Here is an 18,553-nt window from a genome sequence, read left to right on the forward strand (position 1 = left end):
TGTGTTTCCCCATGTAATTTCTAAGGAAAGCCAAGAGAATCTTTTACTAAAGGAGAATGTTATATAATTTAGTTGGATGTCAGCTTAGGAATTTTCAACCTGTTGCTTGGAAGCATCAGAGTGCTTGGTAACATATGAAAATTCAAGGCTTGAATCATTCAAATGACATTTGGGATTGCTGAGAGAATAGCTCCTAGGCAATATTAATTGCAGTGTCATTGGTACTTCTACTTGCAGCATTTGATAAAAATCATGTTCTTTGCTTTTAAACTGGGCTTTTATTAAAATAAAAATTTTTGGTGAAAAAGTTAACATATATAACATAGAATTTAAAGGATATTAGGCTTTAAAAGCTGAGTCTCTTTGAGTTTCCTTATCTTTAAACAAATAGAAGGTTGGATGAGATGACCTCTGATGTCCCTTCTAGTTTTATGATTCTATGATCCTGTCTTAGAAATTAAAAAAAAATGCTTAACAGTTTATGAGGTTTGTAGGTATGAAAACCTAACAAAAACAAGGGGAAGACATCAGTTTTCAAAAATAACTTGTTTTTAGCACAGGAACAATTCTCAAGTTTCTGCCTGGGAAAAACTTATGACAAGTACAATAAAATAATATGTAGCATTTCTGTAGTGCTCTAACTTTCTAATATAGGTTCATCGATATTTTCTTATTTTATAACAACCCTGTAATACAGATAGGCCAGTTATTCTTACTCTCATTTTACGGATGAGAAAAATAAGGTAGGGTCAATGATGCTCTTCACATAGTGAACTAGAAGCCTAGGTTTCTTGACTGGTAGCTCAGTGTTCGATCTGCAAGTCCATACTTCACTTCCAAAGACTTCAAACAGTATTTTAAGGAAAAGAAAACCCAGCCTTATTTGTAAGTATTCAAACAGCTTGGGCAGGTGAGCACGGCAGATTTTCAAGAATCATCACAAGTCTTTTATTGTCATCATCCCTAATCTTTCTAATGGTTTCTGCACAAAACTGGAAGTTACCACGGTTTTGAAAACAGGTGGTTACATGCTCTCAACCCCACTTACCTGGTCTGTGGGTGTGTAGTCAATCAAACTGACGCTGTCAATTCTTTCTAGAAAGCTGAAACAAAAACCAACACACATTGAGAAAAAGGAATACACTGTTATTTTTTCTTTAAGGTTGTTGCATTGATTAGTCTTTTTAAAAAGGTACAATGGAAATAAAATCTAAGAATCATCATTACTATCTGGAGTTTCGCTAAAAATGCCTGGGGAAGTTTCACCCATTTATTTATAAGATAATATATATTATTAACAACCATAACACATTTATAAAGCACTTTAAAGTTTACAAAGGTTCTTCACATATATTTTATCATATGATACAAAAACTCTGTGAGGTAGGTGTTATTACTATGCCCATTTTACAGATCAGGAAAGCTAGAGGGAACTAGTCAGTCGATAAACATTTGTTAAGAGCCTACCACATGCTGGGCATTGTTCTAAGTTCTGGGCATACAAAAAAAGGTCAAAGATCATCTCTGCTCAGAGATAGTCTCTGCTTTGTGAAGCTCACATTCTAATGGGGGGAGACAACATGCAAACAAGTTTGTACAAATTAACTACAGGATGAATTGGAAATAAGCAAAGAGAGGGACGGGCACTAGAATTAAGAGAAATCAGGAAAGGCTTCCTGCAGAAGGTGAGATTTTAGATTGGTAATTGCAGCGAGAGGTCAGACAGTGGTAATGAGGAAGGAGGGAGAGTGTTCCAGGCATGGAGGACTGTCGGTGAAGATGTCTAGAGTTGGAAGTTAGGGAGTCTTGCTCAAGGTACTGCAAGGATGCAGTGACATTATGTGTGTGGAGGTCGGTGAGGAGAAAGGTTTAAGAAGACTTCAAAGGTAGAAAGGGGCCATGTTATGAATGCCAGTGGATTTTCTATGTAACCTTTGGCTCAAAGGGCTGTTTGCATGGGACTATCCTCATTGATCAGCTTCTCAGAGATTTTCTGTTTCAGATATTTACCAGCTGTGTGACCCTGGGCAAATCATTTAATTTATCTCTGTTTCAGTTTCTTTTGGAGTAAGAATAACACCTACCTCCTAAGGAAGATAAAATGAAATAATATTTTTAAAGTGCTTTTATAAACCTTAAAGTGCTACATAAATAACTACTACTACTTCTACTACTACTACTACTACTACCACTACCACTACCACCACTACCACTACCACTACTACTATTATAGAATTTTAATGATGGAAGGAGCTCCAGAATCTATTCCCTTCACTTAAAGGTGAAGAAATTAAGTCCCAGACATGATAATTAACTTTAAAGTAACACAGATAACTTAATAGCACAGCCAACCAATTCATGACCCATAACTCCTAGTTCAATTTCCTTTATATGATACCAGACAATTTCTATATGCCAAGACATCTAGAATGATGATGAATAATAATGTGTGATAAGTAAATATAATAGATAATGACATTTTAAAAGTCAACGTGGCTTTGATATATGTTAATCTACTACTCATACCAATACTCAATCAGTGGCCCTTGTTTGCAGTAATTGCCTTTAGTAAAGTCAGGTAAGGACTCTATTTGGATGCTTTTCATCTGAAGGTAAAGTGCATTACGATAAGTAATATACGACTTATAGGATTTAAGGCAGACATGGTTCCTATCCTCAAAGACCTTATATTTCTATATTTAATAATCACTGATTAAACACACTGAGGAAACTGAAAATCGAACTAAACATGTATACTTTGGTTGTCCAAGTACTGGAAACATCCAGTAAAAACATTGTACAAAGAAGATAAGGGAATTATTCAGATGGTTATGATAGGCTTAATCTGGAAAAATGAAAAAATATAGATAAAAGACTTTGTCATTTCAATAGTAAACACCCTTACAAAATGCATATGGTAAGTAAATACCTTCCTTGAGATATTTCTATCTCTAATGTCAATGGTAGCTGAGTTCAGAATGTCAGTAAATGTTGCTGGGCACTACATTAAAACAAAACCAAACCCCGCTCTCTACACTGGACAGGTTTATTTTCATCCGCTGCTGCTATTGAGATCATGTGCAGATGTGTAGTGAGGGTAAATGGTGAAAATTCACAATAATATGCTTTCAAATTATATTTACATGGGTTGGCAACAACCAGCTTGTAGGGGGGCAAGGACTGTCCTATGTTCCATATAAAACTTCATCCCATAAACATGAAATGCTAAAACAAATATATATATGAATACTACACATCCACTCTCCCCAGCACCAAATACAGCATCCCAAAACAAAACCTGGCAGGAATACTAAAAGAAATCATTCCCTGTATGCCAAAACTATAAAAAAGGAAGCTAGAAATGCAATTTACTTTGCCAATAATTTTGGTTCTCCATGCTGTAGTTGAAGATATTTGTATTTGCATGAGAGTTTTCATTCACACCATCTAGTTTCCCCTTCTGTTTGATATTGGTGTAAAGTAATAATTCACTATTTATATTACATCAAAATCTGCTGCCATATTAAAAATTCAAAACATCCCAGAGTCTTCATGGCCAGTTTAAGGCTGATTAAGAATGGAGAATAAGGACAGGCAAGGAAAGAAGATTAATTGCTTGCATAAATCTTTTTGTAACTATCATAGAGGGTATGGAAAACACACTGGGCTTTGAATGAATATGTCAAACTATTTTCTTTTCCAAAAATAGGATGAAGTTAGAATCGTCCCCAGGAAAGTACATACATATGTGCGTATATTTTTTACAAGGCATGAACATGAAAAACTCAATTTATTAACTAATTAAAATTAGTGAATTCATGAATTATGTTATAACATAATCCATCAGGTGAGAGTGCATTAGTTATGGGCAAAGAAAAACATCACTTGTTCAATAAAGTATCAACTCAACATACCATCAGCTGGAGTTCAGTTAACACTTAATACTGAATTAAATAGAATAGTTCTATACTCCCAGGTTTTAGTCCTATCATTTTGTCTAGCAAGAGGCTGGATGACCACCTGTCAGGTAAGTTGTAGAGGGGATTTTTTTTTCAGGTATGTGTTAGACTAGATGGCTGCTGAGGTCCATTCCAGCTCTAGACCTATGGCTTGTCCAAGGTCACTTAAGTACTGAAGGGTAGAGCAGGGATTTGAACCAGGACTCCACTGACTTCAAATCCAGGACTCTTCCCATTTTGCCATGGTGCCTTTAGTCCAACTCAAGTCTTCCTGACTCTATGTATAGCACTCTATCCCTTAGAGCACACGGCCTCTATTTATACTACCTCATCACTTCATTACGGGCAGCTAGGTCACCAAGGTGCAGTGGATAGAGTGCTGGGCCTGGAGTTAGGAAGACTCATCTTCCCAAGTTCAGACACTTACTAGCTGTGTGATCCCGGGCAACTCGCTTCACCCCTTTTGCCTCAGTTTCCTCATCTATGTAAAAGGAGCTAGAGAAGGAAATGGCAAACCACTCTAGTACCTTTGCCAGGAAAACCCCATGTGCGGTCACGAAGAGTCAGACATGACTGAAACCAATGAACAACAAGAACAAGAATAAAATTACTTCATTCCTAGACAAGCACAATAGGCTTTTAGCAGTCTCCATTCACTTTCAAATCCAGTCTATCCTACACATACCCCAGCCAGATCAATATTCTTAAAGCAGTTTTTCTCAGACTATGCTCTGTAGACCTTTGAATTTCTATAAAGTGTTCCAGGGGTTTCATGGAGGAAAAAAAACATGCGTAATGGCAGCAAGCACATTCAACAAAACTGTCCACATCATTGTCTATGCTGGACTCCATCACTCAGGTGCTGTTGTACTTACAGCTAGAATCCCATCTGAGAAACACGCATGCCATGGCAGATAGGGCCTGGAGAATCTGTCACTACCTTGAGTCTTCAATGCTTGTCTTAGCTAAGGTTCCTGCCTGGAACAGGAGCCCAGCCAAAGCTGAGGAGCTGAGCTGAGTCAAATCACTGTGAAATACTGCTTCTCCATTCTACTTCTGACAAGGTTACCAACAGAACCTAAAAGGTTTAAGTAGAAAGTGGGAATAAAGGCTGCCATTGCCCTCTTCTCTCTTGGGCTATTTGTGGCAGAAAGTTAAGTTGGAGAGAGAGCCTCTGAGCAAGTATCCTGCAGTCTAGTATTTCTGGCCCCCACTTCCAGCTCTCTATACTTCTCAAGAACTCTTAATTCTCTTCTTTTGCCTCAGTGGTACTTCCACTATGCTTCCTCTTGTCTGCTTGCTCCACCGGTCCCTATGCACTCCTATAAACCCAAAATTTTCACCAGCCTCCATGATCTTTCATCATATTCTCTAGTATTTATCCCACATTTCTTGTCTATTAATTGTTCCATGGGCATAGTGACCCTATGTCTCAGATTTCCTGAGACAGTCATAATTTTATATATTATATCCCATTTACACACTAGAAGGAAAAACAAAACATTTGTCAGACAATATGTTTCTAGTTTTGATTTGGAAAATCTCGTAACCATTCTCATACTAGATTAGTGTTGCCCCTTTTAAGAGAGCTGGAATGGGGTTCCAGAGGGAAGGAGTTATTTTAGACATTCATTTTTAGCCATCCTCAGCCTCCTCCCTGTGACCTCTACAGGGCACAAAAGAGGTCTCTCTCCTCTTTGATTCTCTATTGACTTGGAGTGAACTACCATGTCTTAGCACCTACATCTTCTCCCACTGGCCCTATGAAAGCGATTGTGGTTGAAAGCAAATAAGGTTCTTAAAGATTTAAAAAATATGTTCTTCTAAGTGAGCTGGAAATAAAATGGCAGGTTTAGAAGTGATGACAAGAGATTTCTTCTTCTGGAACTTTTTTTAAGGGAGTAAATTTTTCAAAGGAGCACAGATATTCAATGGTCTCTTTCAAAATCAAATTTATGTAGTTGGAGACATTTTATGAATATTTTAAGAGATCTTACTGCCAGGGGTTAATCAAGATTCCTAAAGTTCAATTATTATAAAAAGTTTAAGAACTACTGGCCAATGTAACAAAGTGATTAGTTAGCATTCAAGGCCTTCCACAATCTGGTTCCATCTTAGCTTCTTCAACCTATCTGCTACTAGTCCCCTTCACAGATCACAAAAGAACACCTGAGCTCTACATTCTTTCCATAATCTACCCTCAGTTTTCCAGACCTGTTGTAAGTATTCCTGTGCTCCAGGTTTTCATTATATCATTTTTTTTTGCCTAGAATGCCTTTCTTTTCCTCCATTTTCCTCCAAGACCCAACTTAAGTTCTACTTCCTCTCCTAATTGTAATAATCTTAAATGATTTCTCTCTTCTGTGAACTCCTAAAATAATTTTTATTTAAGCCATTCAGCGTGCCCAAACATTAGTTTTGTATTCCACTATTTTTAGGTAAATGGGCATTTCTTGTACTAGACTCTATGGACACTAAAGTCATACATCATATCTTCAACATTTCTATTACGTCATACATTTAGCACAGTGCTCTCCCACTAGGAGGTGTCTGAAAAATTATAATTGACAATGATTTCGCTCATGTCTTTGACATACGCATTGATTCATTTCTGAGGAATCAGGGTTTAACCATTTGTGCTATTATGTTTTAGGACACAGATGAGACAAAACCTTGAGTCAGCCAAAGGAAAGTGGGGCTACATGTTACATACTAAATCAATTAGTATTAGTTATTAAGTGACTACCACATGCAAAGCACTGGGTTCAACGGAGCCAAAGATGAAAATAAAAAGTATCCCTGACCTACAAGGAGGGAACACAACATCTACAGAGGTAAGCAAAATGATCAATGAACCAACTAAACAATAAGCATTTATTAATCACTTACTACTGTATGAGAGAGGCACACTATGCTAAGAATTAGGGAAACAAAGTTAAAAACCAAACAGTCCTTGCCCCCAGGGAGCTTACATTCTATTGAAGGATACAATATACACACAATACTCTTGGTAGAAGCAGAGAATTTTAGAAGAATGTTGGTATAGGGGGAAAAAAGGGAGTTCTGTTTTAGACATGTTGAATTTGAGATGTTTATAGGAAAGTTAGTACAAAATGTCAAATTAAACATCTGGGGACCCTAGGCTGGCACTTGGGGATATATAAGGTTAAATCAGGATGATAATAAAACGTCTGGGAGCATATGAAGTAAACAACGGAGAGAGAATGCTGAGGACAGATACTTGGGGTAGGTACATCAACAGATAGGGGACAATTGTAGATGATGATCCAGCAAAAACAGACTGAGATGAAACAGTAAGATGAGTAGGAGGAGAACCGAGAGAGAGTCATGAAAACTACCAAAGAGAGAGTATGAAAAAATAGTCCTTCCCAAGGAAGAAAGGCAAAAGTATCAAATGCTATAGAGAGAAGGATGAGGATTGAGAAAAGGCCATCAGATTTGGCAATTAAAAAATAGTTTTTAACTAGAGTGATCCATTTTAATTGAATAACAAGGTCCAAAGCCAGGTTGTGGGAGGAGGCAGAGTCAAGATGGCAGAGTAAAGGCAGGGACTCACGTGAGATCACCCTGAAACCCCTTTAAAAATTACTCTAAACAAATTCTAGAGCAGCAGAACACACAAAAGACAGCATGAAACAAATTTCCAGCTCAAGACAATCTGGAAGGTCAACAGGAAAGGTCTGTTGCACCAGGGTGAGAGAGGAACACAGTCCAGCACAGGCCACGGCAGTGCAGACAGGGACCCAGCAAACCCAGAGCAGGCTTCAGGGCAACTGACTCACTGGCACTAGTCATGGTTTCCAGACCTCTCTGCCCACAGATGCCAAAGATAACTTAGAAGGTCAGCAGGAAGGGTCTGTAGTACCTAGGTGAGAGTGGAGCATGGTTCAGTACAGGCTGTGCTAGCATACCCCCAGCTCCAGGAAACCAGGAGCATGCCTTGGGAGTGACTGAACTGGTAGCAGCAGCAGCGGTTTCTGGAGCTCTCAGCCCACAGACAGCAAGGGGGTCAAACAACTGGTCAGAAGGAAATTACAGGAGTCTTTTTACTAGCACTGAGGCAGGACTCTGTTGCTTTGCCTATACTTGGACAAGGAGCAGCACTAGCATAACAGAGCTTGCAGCCACGGTGAAGAGGGGACCCTCTTCACAGTTCCAGGGCATAAAAGAGTGCTTCTGGTGGCTCACCAGAGCACCAGAGCACAGACCAGAAGAGTAGTAAACACCTCTCCTTAGATCATACCACCTTAGAGGAACTGAAAACTTACAGGGCCCTAGAAGTACCTCTGAAAACAGCCGCACAAAACCCCTGAAACTTGGGACAGTGTGCTCTCCACCCTGGAAGCAGAGCCCTATTTTAACAAAGACTTAAAAGTCAACTAATAATCTGGGAAAATGAGCAAACAACGGGAAAAAAAAACTCTTGACTACAGAAAGTTACTATGGTGACAAGGAAGATCAAAACACACACTCAGAAGAAGACAACAAAGTCAAAGCTCCTACATCCAAAGCCTCCAAGAAAAATATGAATTAGTCTCATGGAAGAGCTCAAAGGATTTTGAAAATCAGGTAAGAGAGGTAGAGGAAAAACCGGGAAGAGAAATGAGAGTGATGTAAGAAAATCATGAAAAATGAGTCGACAGCTTGGCAAAGAAGACACAAAAAAATACTGAAGAAAATAACACCTTATAAAGCAGACTAGGCCAAATGGTAAAAGAGGTCCAAAAAACCAACAAGGAGAAGAATGCCTTAAAAAGGATAATTGGTCAAATGGAAAAGGAGGTCCAAAAGCTCACTGAAGAAAATAATTCCTTGAAAAACCAGGTTGTGAAAGGTTGATGAATGAGATGAGAGATGGATTGAGGCAATGAAAGTGGATAGATTTTTCTAGGAGTTTGGCTATAAAAACAGCTACAGATATAAGACAGTAGCTTAATAATCTGAGGAGGAAGAGAATGCTACTAATGACTAAAGAGATAAGGAAGTGTCACCACAGAATGAACCAAGTGAACTGAGCATTTAACATATTTTATTTTATTATTCACCTAAGCTATTATAAGGACAAATGTGGAGGTCAATTTGAAAAAAATATCAATGAAATCACCTTTACCCCACTTAAAACAACTGGCAAGGTGTTAAAATTGGAATACTTCAAATGAGAGCAAATTTCAATTGAATAAATCATTTAAGGTATGAACTAGGTGTGAACAAGTCTGAGACATCTCATCAACAGGAAATCTGTTCAGATTGTTTGTTTGAAGGACTTGGTCACATCCTGTAGGGCTTATGTAAAACCAGCAAGCTAGCTTGAGGGATGGCTGTCTGACAGTAGAGAGGCCAGAGTGCCAACCCAAGGAGGAATGACTTGTAAGTGGGACGGAGGAAAGCTCTAGACTTGGTCTTGGTCTCTTCCTTGTTGGGAGAAAGACCTTTTGAATTTTAGAGATCTGAAGGATTTGGACATTTTCATCAATGTCTTAGTCCTAGCAGCAACCCCCAGAATAGATGAAGCCTGAGTACAGACTAGAAACTATAAGCTGAAGAAAGGCAGTTTCTGGTTCTACAAGGAGCCCAGAAGAAAAGCTACATCATATCTAAGCAGAAAGCCTTAGAGACTACAAAAAAGGACTTCTAGGAGGTGGTTTTTTTTTGCCACATGTGCTCTGACCATGAGCTTACTTTCCTTTAGACTCTGTATGTACAGGTGGGATATCATAGTATACCACAGACTTTTTGGGGGGGGCATTTTGTCCCACTGCACCAACAATACACTATAGTAAATACTCTTTCTAAAAGCGAATTAAGTCTGGCTGACTGATATACACTGGCATCAACAAGGTGGATCAAGAGCAAATGGACAGAATGCTGGACATGGAGTCAGGAAGACATTACTTCAAATCTTGCTGCAGACATTTCCTAGGTGTCATCCCGGCTAAATCATTTAACCTCCCTCTGCCTCAGTTTCTTCATCAATAGCACTTCCCTCACAGGATTTTTGTGAGGATCAAATGAGATAACATATATAAAATGCTTTGCAAACCATAAAGTGCTATAAAAATGCTATGCTGCGGTTGCCTGAAAGAGAAGCACATCCATAGAGATATTTCAAATATGATACTAGAACACCACTCTCTAACATCTCAGGAATGCCCCTACTATCTTGTGGGAAGAAGAATAACTAGGTCTGTGGACTTAGCCTGCCAGAGAGTGGGAGTTGGGAGAGTTAAGTGAAGAGCCTGCTACATTTGCATAAGTTCAAAGTACTATAATTACTAAAGTGCCCTACAGAACTCATAGGATAAGACAGACAGGCACCTTGTCACTATCAGTCATTCCAACAAGCAGAATTCTAATTATGGCATGAAGAAATGGTGAAGTTGATCTTTTGGTAAATGGTATATATGTCCATTAGCTTTCACCTTCTTTTTAACTGCATCAGATGCTGAGCTAAGCACGGATCCTTTAGTTAAGAGAAAATTCCTTTAAATAAAACATATATTGCGGTGATGAACTCACTGTATGAAATGTTTTCACACTTAAGAGTATGAGAGTTTGCCTGGCTGAGAATTTGACCTACCAGCCATGTGATCGGAACGGTTCCCACCATAAACATCTTTAATACTCACTATATTGAAGTTTCATGCTATCTCTGAATATGGCAGAAATTTGTAGCTGTAGTGGGAAGGAGGTAATAACTGAAGTCCAAGCAGGGAATCAGGAGTTGGGTTTTAGTTCTGACTCTACTAGTAGTGTCATCAGCCATGCAATTTGGATATGTCACATCACTTTTTTGGGTTTCCATTTTCTCATCAGTAAATGAGGGGGTTGAACTTGGTGATCTCTAAGGTTTCTTCCTTCTCTAATATTCTATTTTATTTCAAAAATAGGATATTACATTACCACCAAATACAGTTTTAGAGGTGAAAAAAGTTCTGTAATTTGAATAATGCCATCAGGAGGCTACTGAAATATAAGAAAAGTTGAGGAAGAAGAAAGTCAATCTTAAATTTTGGTTGGCTTTGTTGCATATTAGATCTACCCTTGAAAGTATACATTTTTTTTTTGGAAAAGAAATGGAAAAGGTGAAAGGAATAAAGGTGAGAGAATCTCCAGTGATGGTGTGAAACAAAGATGTTATCCTCCTCAATATGGACCACCTAGATGGACTTGTTAAATATCACGGTGTTTAATTTTGGGAAGAGCCAATCCAAATAAGTCAAGGTAGAGAGGAATCCTGTTGCCTTGAAGAAGAAACATTACAGAAATGACAGCACAAAGAGAAACATGCATGCAAATATGTATTCCTTACGTTATAATGACTGAACGAAAGATCAGGTGGAAAGATCACAGTGTGGGTGTGGAAGAATGCAGTACCTTCTGTACAAAACTTAAAATTGCACTCTTTTCCTTGAAGCATTTTTTGCTAAGAGATTCAGGAATCACATTCAAATACAGTCATGAATAATTAAGAAGGGTTATTTTGATAAATTTCTGGGCTTTTCTATAGGAAAGATACATTTAATGAACACTGAAACCTTTCAGCAGCTGTAAAAGTGAGGAAATAACTGATAGGCTTCACAATATGGCTGTGACTTTAGCCATGATGACTGTCTCCTTAGGCCTTAGCTTCCTCACCTATAAAATTAGGTGATTTAACTATGTAATTTTTAATGTCTCATTTATCCCTGAAACTCCATGAAAAATTCTGGTGTTTTAATATAATGATGTGCCACAAAAAATCCAATAAATAACAATCTCAATTTACAAAACTGATAGAGCCATAGATGGTTATTTGAATATTTTAAGAAAGAAATTACCAATGTCTCAACAGAAAATTTCTCCAGTATACTTAAAATGATCATAATTGCAAAAAAGAATCTGACACAAGACTTTTGAGGAAGGCTAGATAAAGCAAGGTATGCCTTGTGATACAGTGGAAAGGATGCTCGATTTGTAGTCAGAAGGTCTGAGTTCAAGTCCCAGTTCTGTCACCTACTACTGCTGCTACCTTCAGCAGGCCACTTCATTTTTTCTGGGCCTCAATTTTCCTTTTTGCAGAATGAAGAGGGTTGGACTCTATGACTCCTGAGGTTCCTTTCCAGCTCTAAATCTATGATCCTATCTGAACAACTATTTCTGTGTAAAATAAAAACCTATACTTTTGTAGGACAAAAATTTTAAATTCTAAGGGATGCCTCAGATAATATTATAAACAGAAACAACAGCAAGATATTAAATCTATTTTCATTTATAATGGATCATCAACATAGAATTTATAGATGATAAAGTACCATATTTGTAAAGATGATACTAAAGACTAAGTTCCAGCAGCTTTCCTTCTCTAAACCTCAGTTTCCTGATCTATAAAATGGGGGTAATGCTTTTATTACCTAGCTCACAGGACTGCCTCGAGGAAAATGCTTATAAACATAAAAATGCTACAGAAATGTGAGCTACTCTCATTATCTCACTTCTTGTGGAATATGGATGGATAGTCACTATTTTAGTATTTTCTTTCTTTTATCATTTTATGTTTTAAAATTTTGCCATAGCTTGACCCAGAACATTCTTTCTCTGATATTTTCTTTAACATGGAGATGTGAAAAAGAATTCCTTTAGAACCTGCTCTGACAATAAAGTCAGACCATGCAGTTGCCTCACTGGTGAGTTCCTCCCAATTATCATAGCTAAATCCAGAGTATGGATTAGCTGGATAAAAAAGAACCATCACTTGCTGATATTATCTCTATGAGAAGTTTTATAAATATCTTCAGTGAGTTTCCAAGGAAACTCAGAGACACTTCAATTTGACAAGCTGGATTTGAATTTTTACATTATGCAAGCAGGGAACATTGAGGTGCAGGGTCTGATACCCACACCCACTGGCACACATCAAAACTGTCACTGTGTATTATACCCTTGAAAAATTGGAATTCAAGGAACATCAGTGAGCTTCATAACTTTGACTCTTTCAGGAAGGTGCCTCAAACACAGAGATAGCAATAGGAAAAAAATCCCAATTCTGACCTGTGGAGTTACAAAGCAAGAATAAAATAGAACTGATACTTCCACAAAAAGCAAATGGCACAAAGAAAGGAAGTTCTAGCTTTTAGAAATGAAGGAAATAATAATTATGCTGCTCCCCTCCCCCTTTCCTCCCATCCCCAGCCCTGAAAACAATCAGGTACCTAAAGTTACCAAAGTACTAACATACTCCTATACTTCTTGGTTAATTTTCTTCATTGCTATTGCTTCAGGGTTTTCTTAAATCCAGCAAATGGTTAGACATAATATCTCAGAAGCCTTTCATTCATCCTTTTTATATTTATTGGAGGTCTACCAATTTTTTTTTTTTTGCTTTTTGGCAGGGCAATTGGGGTTAAGTGACTTGCCCAAGGTCACACAGCTAGTACTTGTGTCAAGTGTCTGAGGCTGGATTTGAACTCAGGTCCTCCTGACTCCAGGGCCGGTGCTCTACTGACTGCGCCACCTAGCTGCCCCACGTCTACCATTTTTAAAGCAATACTATGCTAAACTCTACGGAGGATACAGAGATGAATAATACAGTCATCACAGCCAAGGATATTTCAAAGCCTACAGCTACTTGTACTAAATACTAACTTTAACTCTAGTCTATATAGTCAGCCAGATTGATTTGGGTTTTGTCCTTTATCAGCACCTCTGAATTAATTTTAAATTTGCTTGAGTATTCTAATTACACAGGTTTGGCACTATGTATTTCAAGGTCTGTTAATTTGATTAATTTCACTTGGTTGAGCCACACCAACTCTACACCAAAACCTCATGAAGCTTGGTATGGTTATGTTGTTGGTTTAAAGATGGATGAGTTACATCCCATTATGTACTAAGAAAGACAGTATTTCAGCAGCAAAGATTTGTCCACTAATTCAACACTAATATTGCTGGCTTTCCATCTTAAAAAAAAAGAATAAAGACTCATAGAACTCATATTCATTTTATGTTATATACATTGTTAATATTGTTATATTTACCTAGCATTTACATTTTTTCCCAAAGCATTTTCATATCTATTGCCTCACTCTATTCTAACAACAATCCAGTGAAGCAGAGGAAGAAGTACATTATTATTTCTAGCTGGTAGTTGAAGGTAAATGATTTGCTTGAGGGCACAGAGCTCATTAACCGCAGAACTTCAGCCTTTAGCCCAAAGGATCTTAGACTGAGAGGTGGAAAGGGCCTTAGAGGTTGTTGAGACCAACCTCCTTATTTTGCAGATGAGGAAACTGAAGCCAAGAGAGACTGGCTTGCCCAAGGTAACACATGTATTAAGCAGGAGAGGTAGAAGTCAAATTTAGGTATAGCCTCTGACTCCAAATTCTACAAAGGTTAAAAAGCAGTGGTGACTTGCCTAAGCTCTACTTTTTCCATCTGAAATCTAGACTAGTTCAATTGTCTACAAAGTGCTTTGATCATTTTACCCCATCAATAAAAACATCTTCAATGTATGCATATTTTACTTATTCATAATTTATACTTATTTATAAATCATATACATGTGCTATTGCACTAATAATTATGTAAATTATAAAATGTGCAAAAACAGAAATGTAAAAAGGGTAAGATAAAGTAAAATAAAATTGCTCCTAAAGTCCACTGTTGTTTATTGAATAGGGGAGTACCTGGTCAGACCTGTGCTTTAGGAAAGTGGGTTAAGTTTGGCAAATGACTGGATAGATGAGGTGAGGGAGAGTTGGGAGTCAAAGATGATGCTAAGGTTTCAAACCTGGGTGATTCCCTCAGCAGTAATAGGGAAGTTTGGAAGAAGGATAGGTTTTTGGGAAAAGAAACTGTAAGGAGATCTGCAACTTATACCATAACCCACCTATACCTTTTCATTATGTGCAACTCACTCTTCCACTTAAGAGACAAGGGGAGGAGGTTGGAAAATGGCTTTAAAAAAATGACAATGGCTTTTACTAATCACTGCTCTAGAGCACAGAGCCTGCTTGCTATGAGGTAACCATGAGTTAATTGGGGGATGGAGGACAAAGTGAAGGGACTCTAGAAGGTGGAGGGAGAATTTTGCTCTGCAGAAACTGCTGTGGGTGCCTCTCAGAATTAGATTACAACTATCTACAGAGGTTAAAGCAAAGGCAGCCACAGAAGGCCAATGGTAGGATGGGATGGCGTGGGTGAGTACTGAGTAAAAGGAATGGTAGGGTTGTGTCAGAGACAATCCTATAGTTGGTTGGCTATCATGGGGAGGCTTTGACGTGACCCATCTTCCTACCCTCTGGTTATTTGATAATGAATCCCTTGACATCATGCTACAGCTCCGGGGAGACATGTGCAAACTCTGGAAGTCACTGAGCTGGATTACATCCCCTCTTTTTTTTGGAGGGGGGGAAGGCAGGGCAATTGGGGTTAAGTGACTTGCTCAAGGTCACACAGCTAGTAAATGTGTCAAGTGTCTGAGGCCACATTTGAACTCAGGTCCTCCTGACTCCAGGGCCGGTGCTCTACTCACTGCACTACCTAGCTGCCCCAACATCCCCTATTCTTTCTGATTACTATTTATTTGACCATTTTCTCTTTGCTTAGAAGAATTAGATGGGAATGTAGTCAATGAGTCAATTTTTAGATCAGCGAACTCCAAGAAAAGAGGTGCTCTATTTGACTTTATTGATTGCTATGTTGCTGTGGTTAGCATTACTTTTTTCTTCCCATACCTGGGATCTGAAGTATGTTTGTTTTCTTTCCTATTTTATTTTTCTCAATTTCATGTAAAAATTTTTAACATTCATTTAAAAAAACTTTGAGTTCTAAATTCTCTCCCTCCTTCCCCTATTCCCCTCCTTGAGAAGGCAAACAATTTGAAATAGATTATACATGTGCAGATATGCAAAACACTTCAACATTTGCCATGTCATAAAAGAAAACACAGACCAAAAAAACTCCAAGAAAAATAAAGTAAAAAACGAAGTATGCTTCAATCTGCTTTGTGACTCGATCAATTCTTTTACTAAAGGTGCCATAACAATAGGTACTTTGTAATCGTCTTGAATCACTGTATTGCTAAGAATAGCTAAATCATTCGAAGTTGATCACTGTACAATATTGCTGTTACTGTGCACAATGTTCACCTGGTCCTGCTCACTTCACTTTGCATCAGTTCATTTAAGTCTTCCCAGGTATTTCTGAAAGCATCTGGCTCATCATTTTTTATAGCATGATAGTATTCCATCACAATCATATACAACTTGTTCAGCTATTCCCCAATTAATTCTGTCTAATTCTTTGCCAAGTGGTTAGTACTATTAAACTCCATCAGATAGTTACTTATGTAAAGAAAATGTTGGGAGACATGTCAATATCTTATGCCCACTCCAATTTGATAGCTTGAGCTATGGGAAAGACATTCTTCATGAGTCAAACTGTAACCAAAACAGTCTTTGGGAAAACTTTTCAGCATATGATTCAAAATTTGCCCAATACACAACACAAGAATAGGAAGATGCAGGCAGTAGGATTTTTTACTATTAACTTATATGTGACAATCCTTGTGAGTTTGCTTGGATTCTTCTTAGGCAAATTCAATTGAGACCAGCAATTCATGTTGTTCCTTTAAGAGAATCGGGAGGTGTTTCTGTTTTTGGTGTGAACCAACAGAAAGCAGAATCTTTAGGAATTTGCACCTGGCTTGAACTATTTAACTATCCCCTTTTAATGCTTTGGATAAAGGGATAGATGATACGCTTATTAGGTTTTCAGATTGCATCAAAAAGCCAGGACGGATAGGAGAGGATAACTAACACGGGATAAAAAGGGCAGGATCCAAAAAGATCTTGACACTGAGCCAAAACTAACAAGATGAAATTCAACAGGGATAAATTAAATGTCTTATTGTGGGGTTCAAAAGTCAATGTCACAAGTGTAAGTTGGGGGAGGCATGTTTAGACAGAAGATTTTCTGAAAAAAATCTGGGGGCTTCAGTAGACTGCAACATGAGTCAGCAGGGAGACGCGGCTCCCAAAAAAGCTAATATCATCTTGGGTTGAATTAAGAGAGGGCAACGGCTTTCAGGAATAAGGAGGTCTTAGTCCCTTCCTACTCTTGTTTTGGTCAGACCGTATCTACAGTACATGTTATGTTTTGTGCACCACGCTTTAGGAAACCTTTGAAAAGCTGGAAGGAATCCAGAGGAAGGATGGCTGAGAGATGGATGGAGAAAGGTGTTGAATCCATCTCATGAGACAAGAAGTTGAAAAAAAGGATGTTTAGCTAGGAGAAGAGAAGACTCTGAAGGGGGGAAAGGACAAATAGGAGGACGAGCAACTTGTGTTCAAGGATTGGAAGGGATATCATCCTGTACAAGAGGGATTAGAATTGTTCTGTTTGACTTTGGCAGGCAAAACTAGGAGCAGGGGGTGGAAAATGCAAGATGGCAAACTCAGGCTTGAGGATAAGGAATAACTTCCTAACAATTATGGGGAACCCCAAATGGTATGGGCTTCCTTAGAAAATGGTGTGCTTCTCATTGCTGGAAGGCTTCAACTAGAGACCAGATGACTACTCATTGGGTATTTATAGGATTTCTTTACAGGGTATTTATAGGATTTCTTTTTGGGTATGTGTTAGACTAGATGGTCACTGCAGTTCTGTTCTGATTCTAGATTTCTGTGATTCTCTAAAGGTTTATGGAACCTATAAAAGGGAAGTTCTGGATCATGTCAACAATTGTGAGTAACTTGTGAAATCTCCCTTGAAAGTATTCCATATGAAAAAAAGATGGTGTCAGAAAACAATATAAATTTTACATGTTCTATAGAATGGTTAAAATATTTCTAGTAGTGCTTCTCCCTTAAACCACTGTTTCTCTGTTTATATCCAAATTTCAAAAAAAAACATCTTTTGTGTTAAAGGTTTCTTTGTGAAATTTCTTTCAGGTGGTAGAACTTTCTAGAAAGGTTTTCAGACCAACTGTTATTACTTTTATCATTATGAAGAGGAAGAATATGCCTCTGTTTTTTTGCCCATAAAACATTTTTATGAACAGATAAAAATGGCTGAACAGATGTTCAAACAAGGTATAGGGATCTACTTGCTATGTCTGAAGAAATAAAAATAGTTTTATTGGTGTACACTTAAAATGTTAAAAGGATTTTTAGTTATGTTTCTATTTTGCAATGCTACTGCTTGAATCAAAAGGTCATGTTCCTGTAGCATACATAATCGCTCAAAACCAATTCAAAGGCCTTTATACCTTTTTCAGGAAAAGAAAAACAATAAAACAACGCAAAAAAAAACTCTGAAATTCTCTCTCACCTTTTCCTCAGAAATAAAGATTAAAATCTCCTAAGCACCTCAAACCTTCCAAAACTGTCTGCAAATTTACTGTCCTTCCAATTATGTTCATGTAATGGTAAGACTTGAAAATTAAAATAAGGGAGAGTCAGGAAATATAAAAGTAGTAACATTAACTCGCCCACACCGCACATATGCAGAATTCTGGATTACTAGTTATGTGGTTAAATATATACTTTATTATTCAGCATGTGCAATGTGGGCGAGTTAACGTTGTTATGAGAACC

At 37.9% G+C, this 18,553-nt stretch overlaps 1 protein-coding gene across 2 annotated transcripts in view; it reads right to left on the minus strand.

Moving 5' to 3' along the window:
- GNAL (G protein subunit alpha L) overlaps positions 1 to 18,553 on the minus strand; it is a 520,980-nt gene that overhangs the window by 22,944 nt on the left and 479,483 nt on the right. For both annotated transcript variants that reach the window (XM_036753740.1, XM_036753748.1), the window contains exon 6: positions 1,049 to 1,103. In XM_036753740.1, coding sequence (XP_036609635.1) covers positions 1,049 to 1,103 — 55 coding nt within the window. The remainder of the gene's footprint in view (positions 1 to 1,048; positions 1,104 to 18,553) is intronic.

This window comes from Trichosurus vulpecula, chromosome 1 (genome assembly GCF_011100635.1).
Source record: "Trichosurus vulpecula isolate mTriVul1 chromosome 1, mTriVul1.pri, whole genome shotgun sequence".
NCBI lineage: Eukaryota > Metazoa > Chordata > Mammalia > Diprotodontia > Phalangeridae > Trichosurus > Trichosurus vulpecula.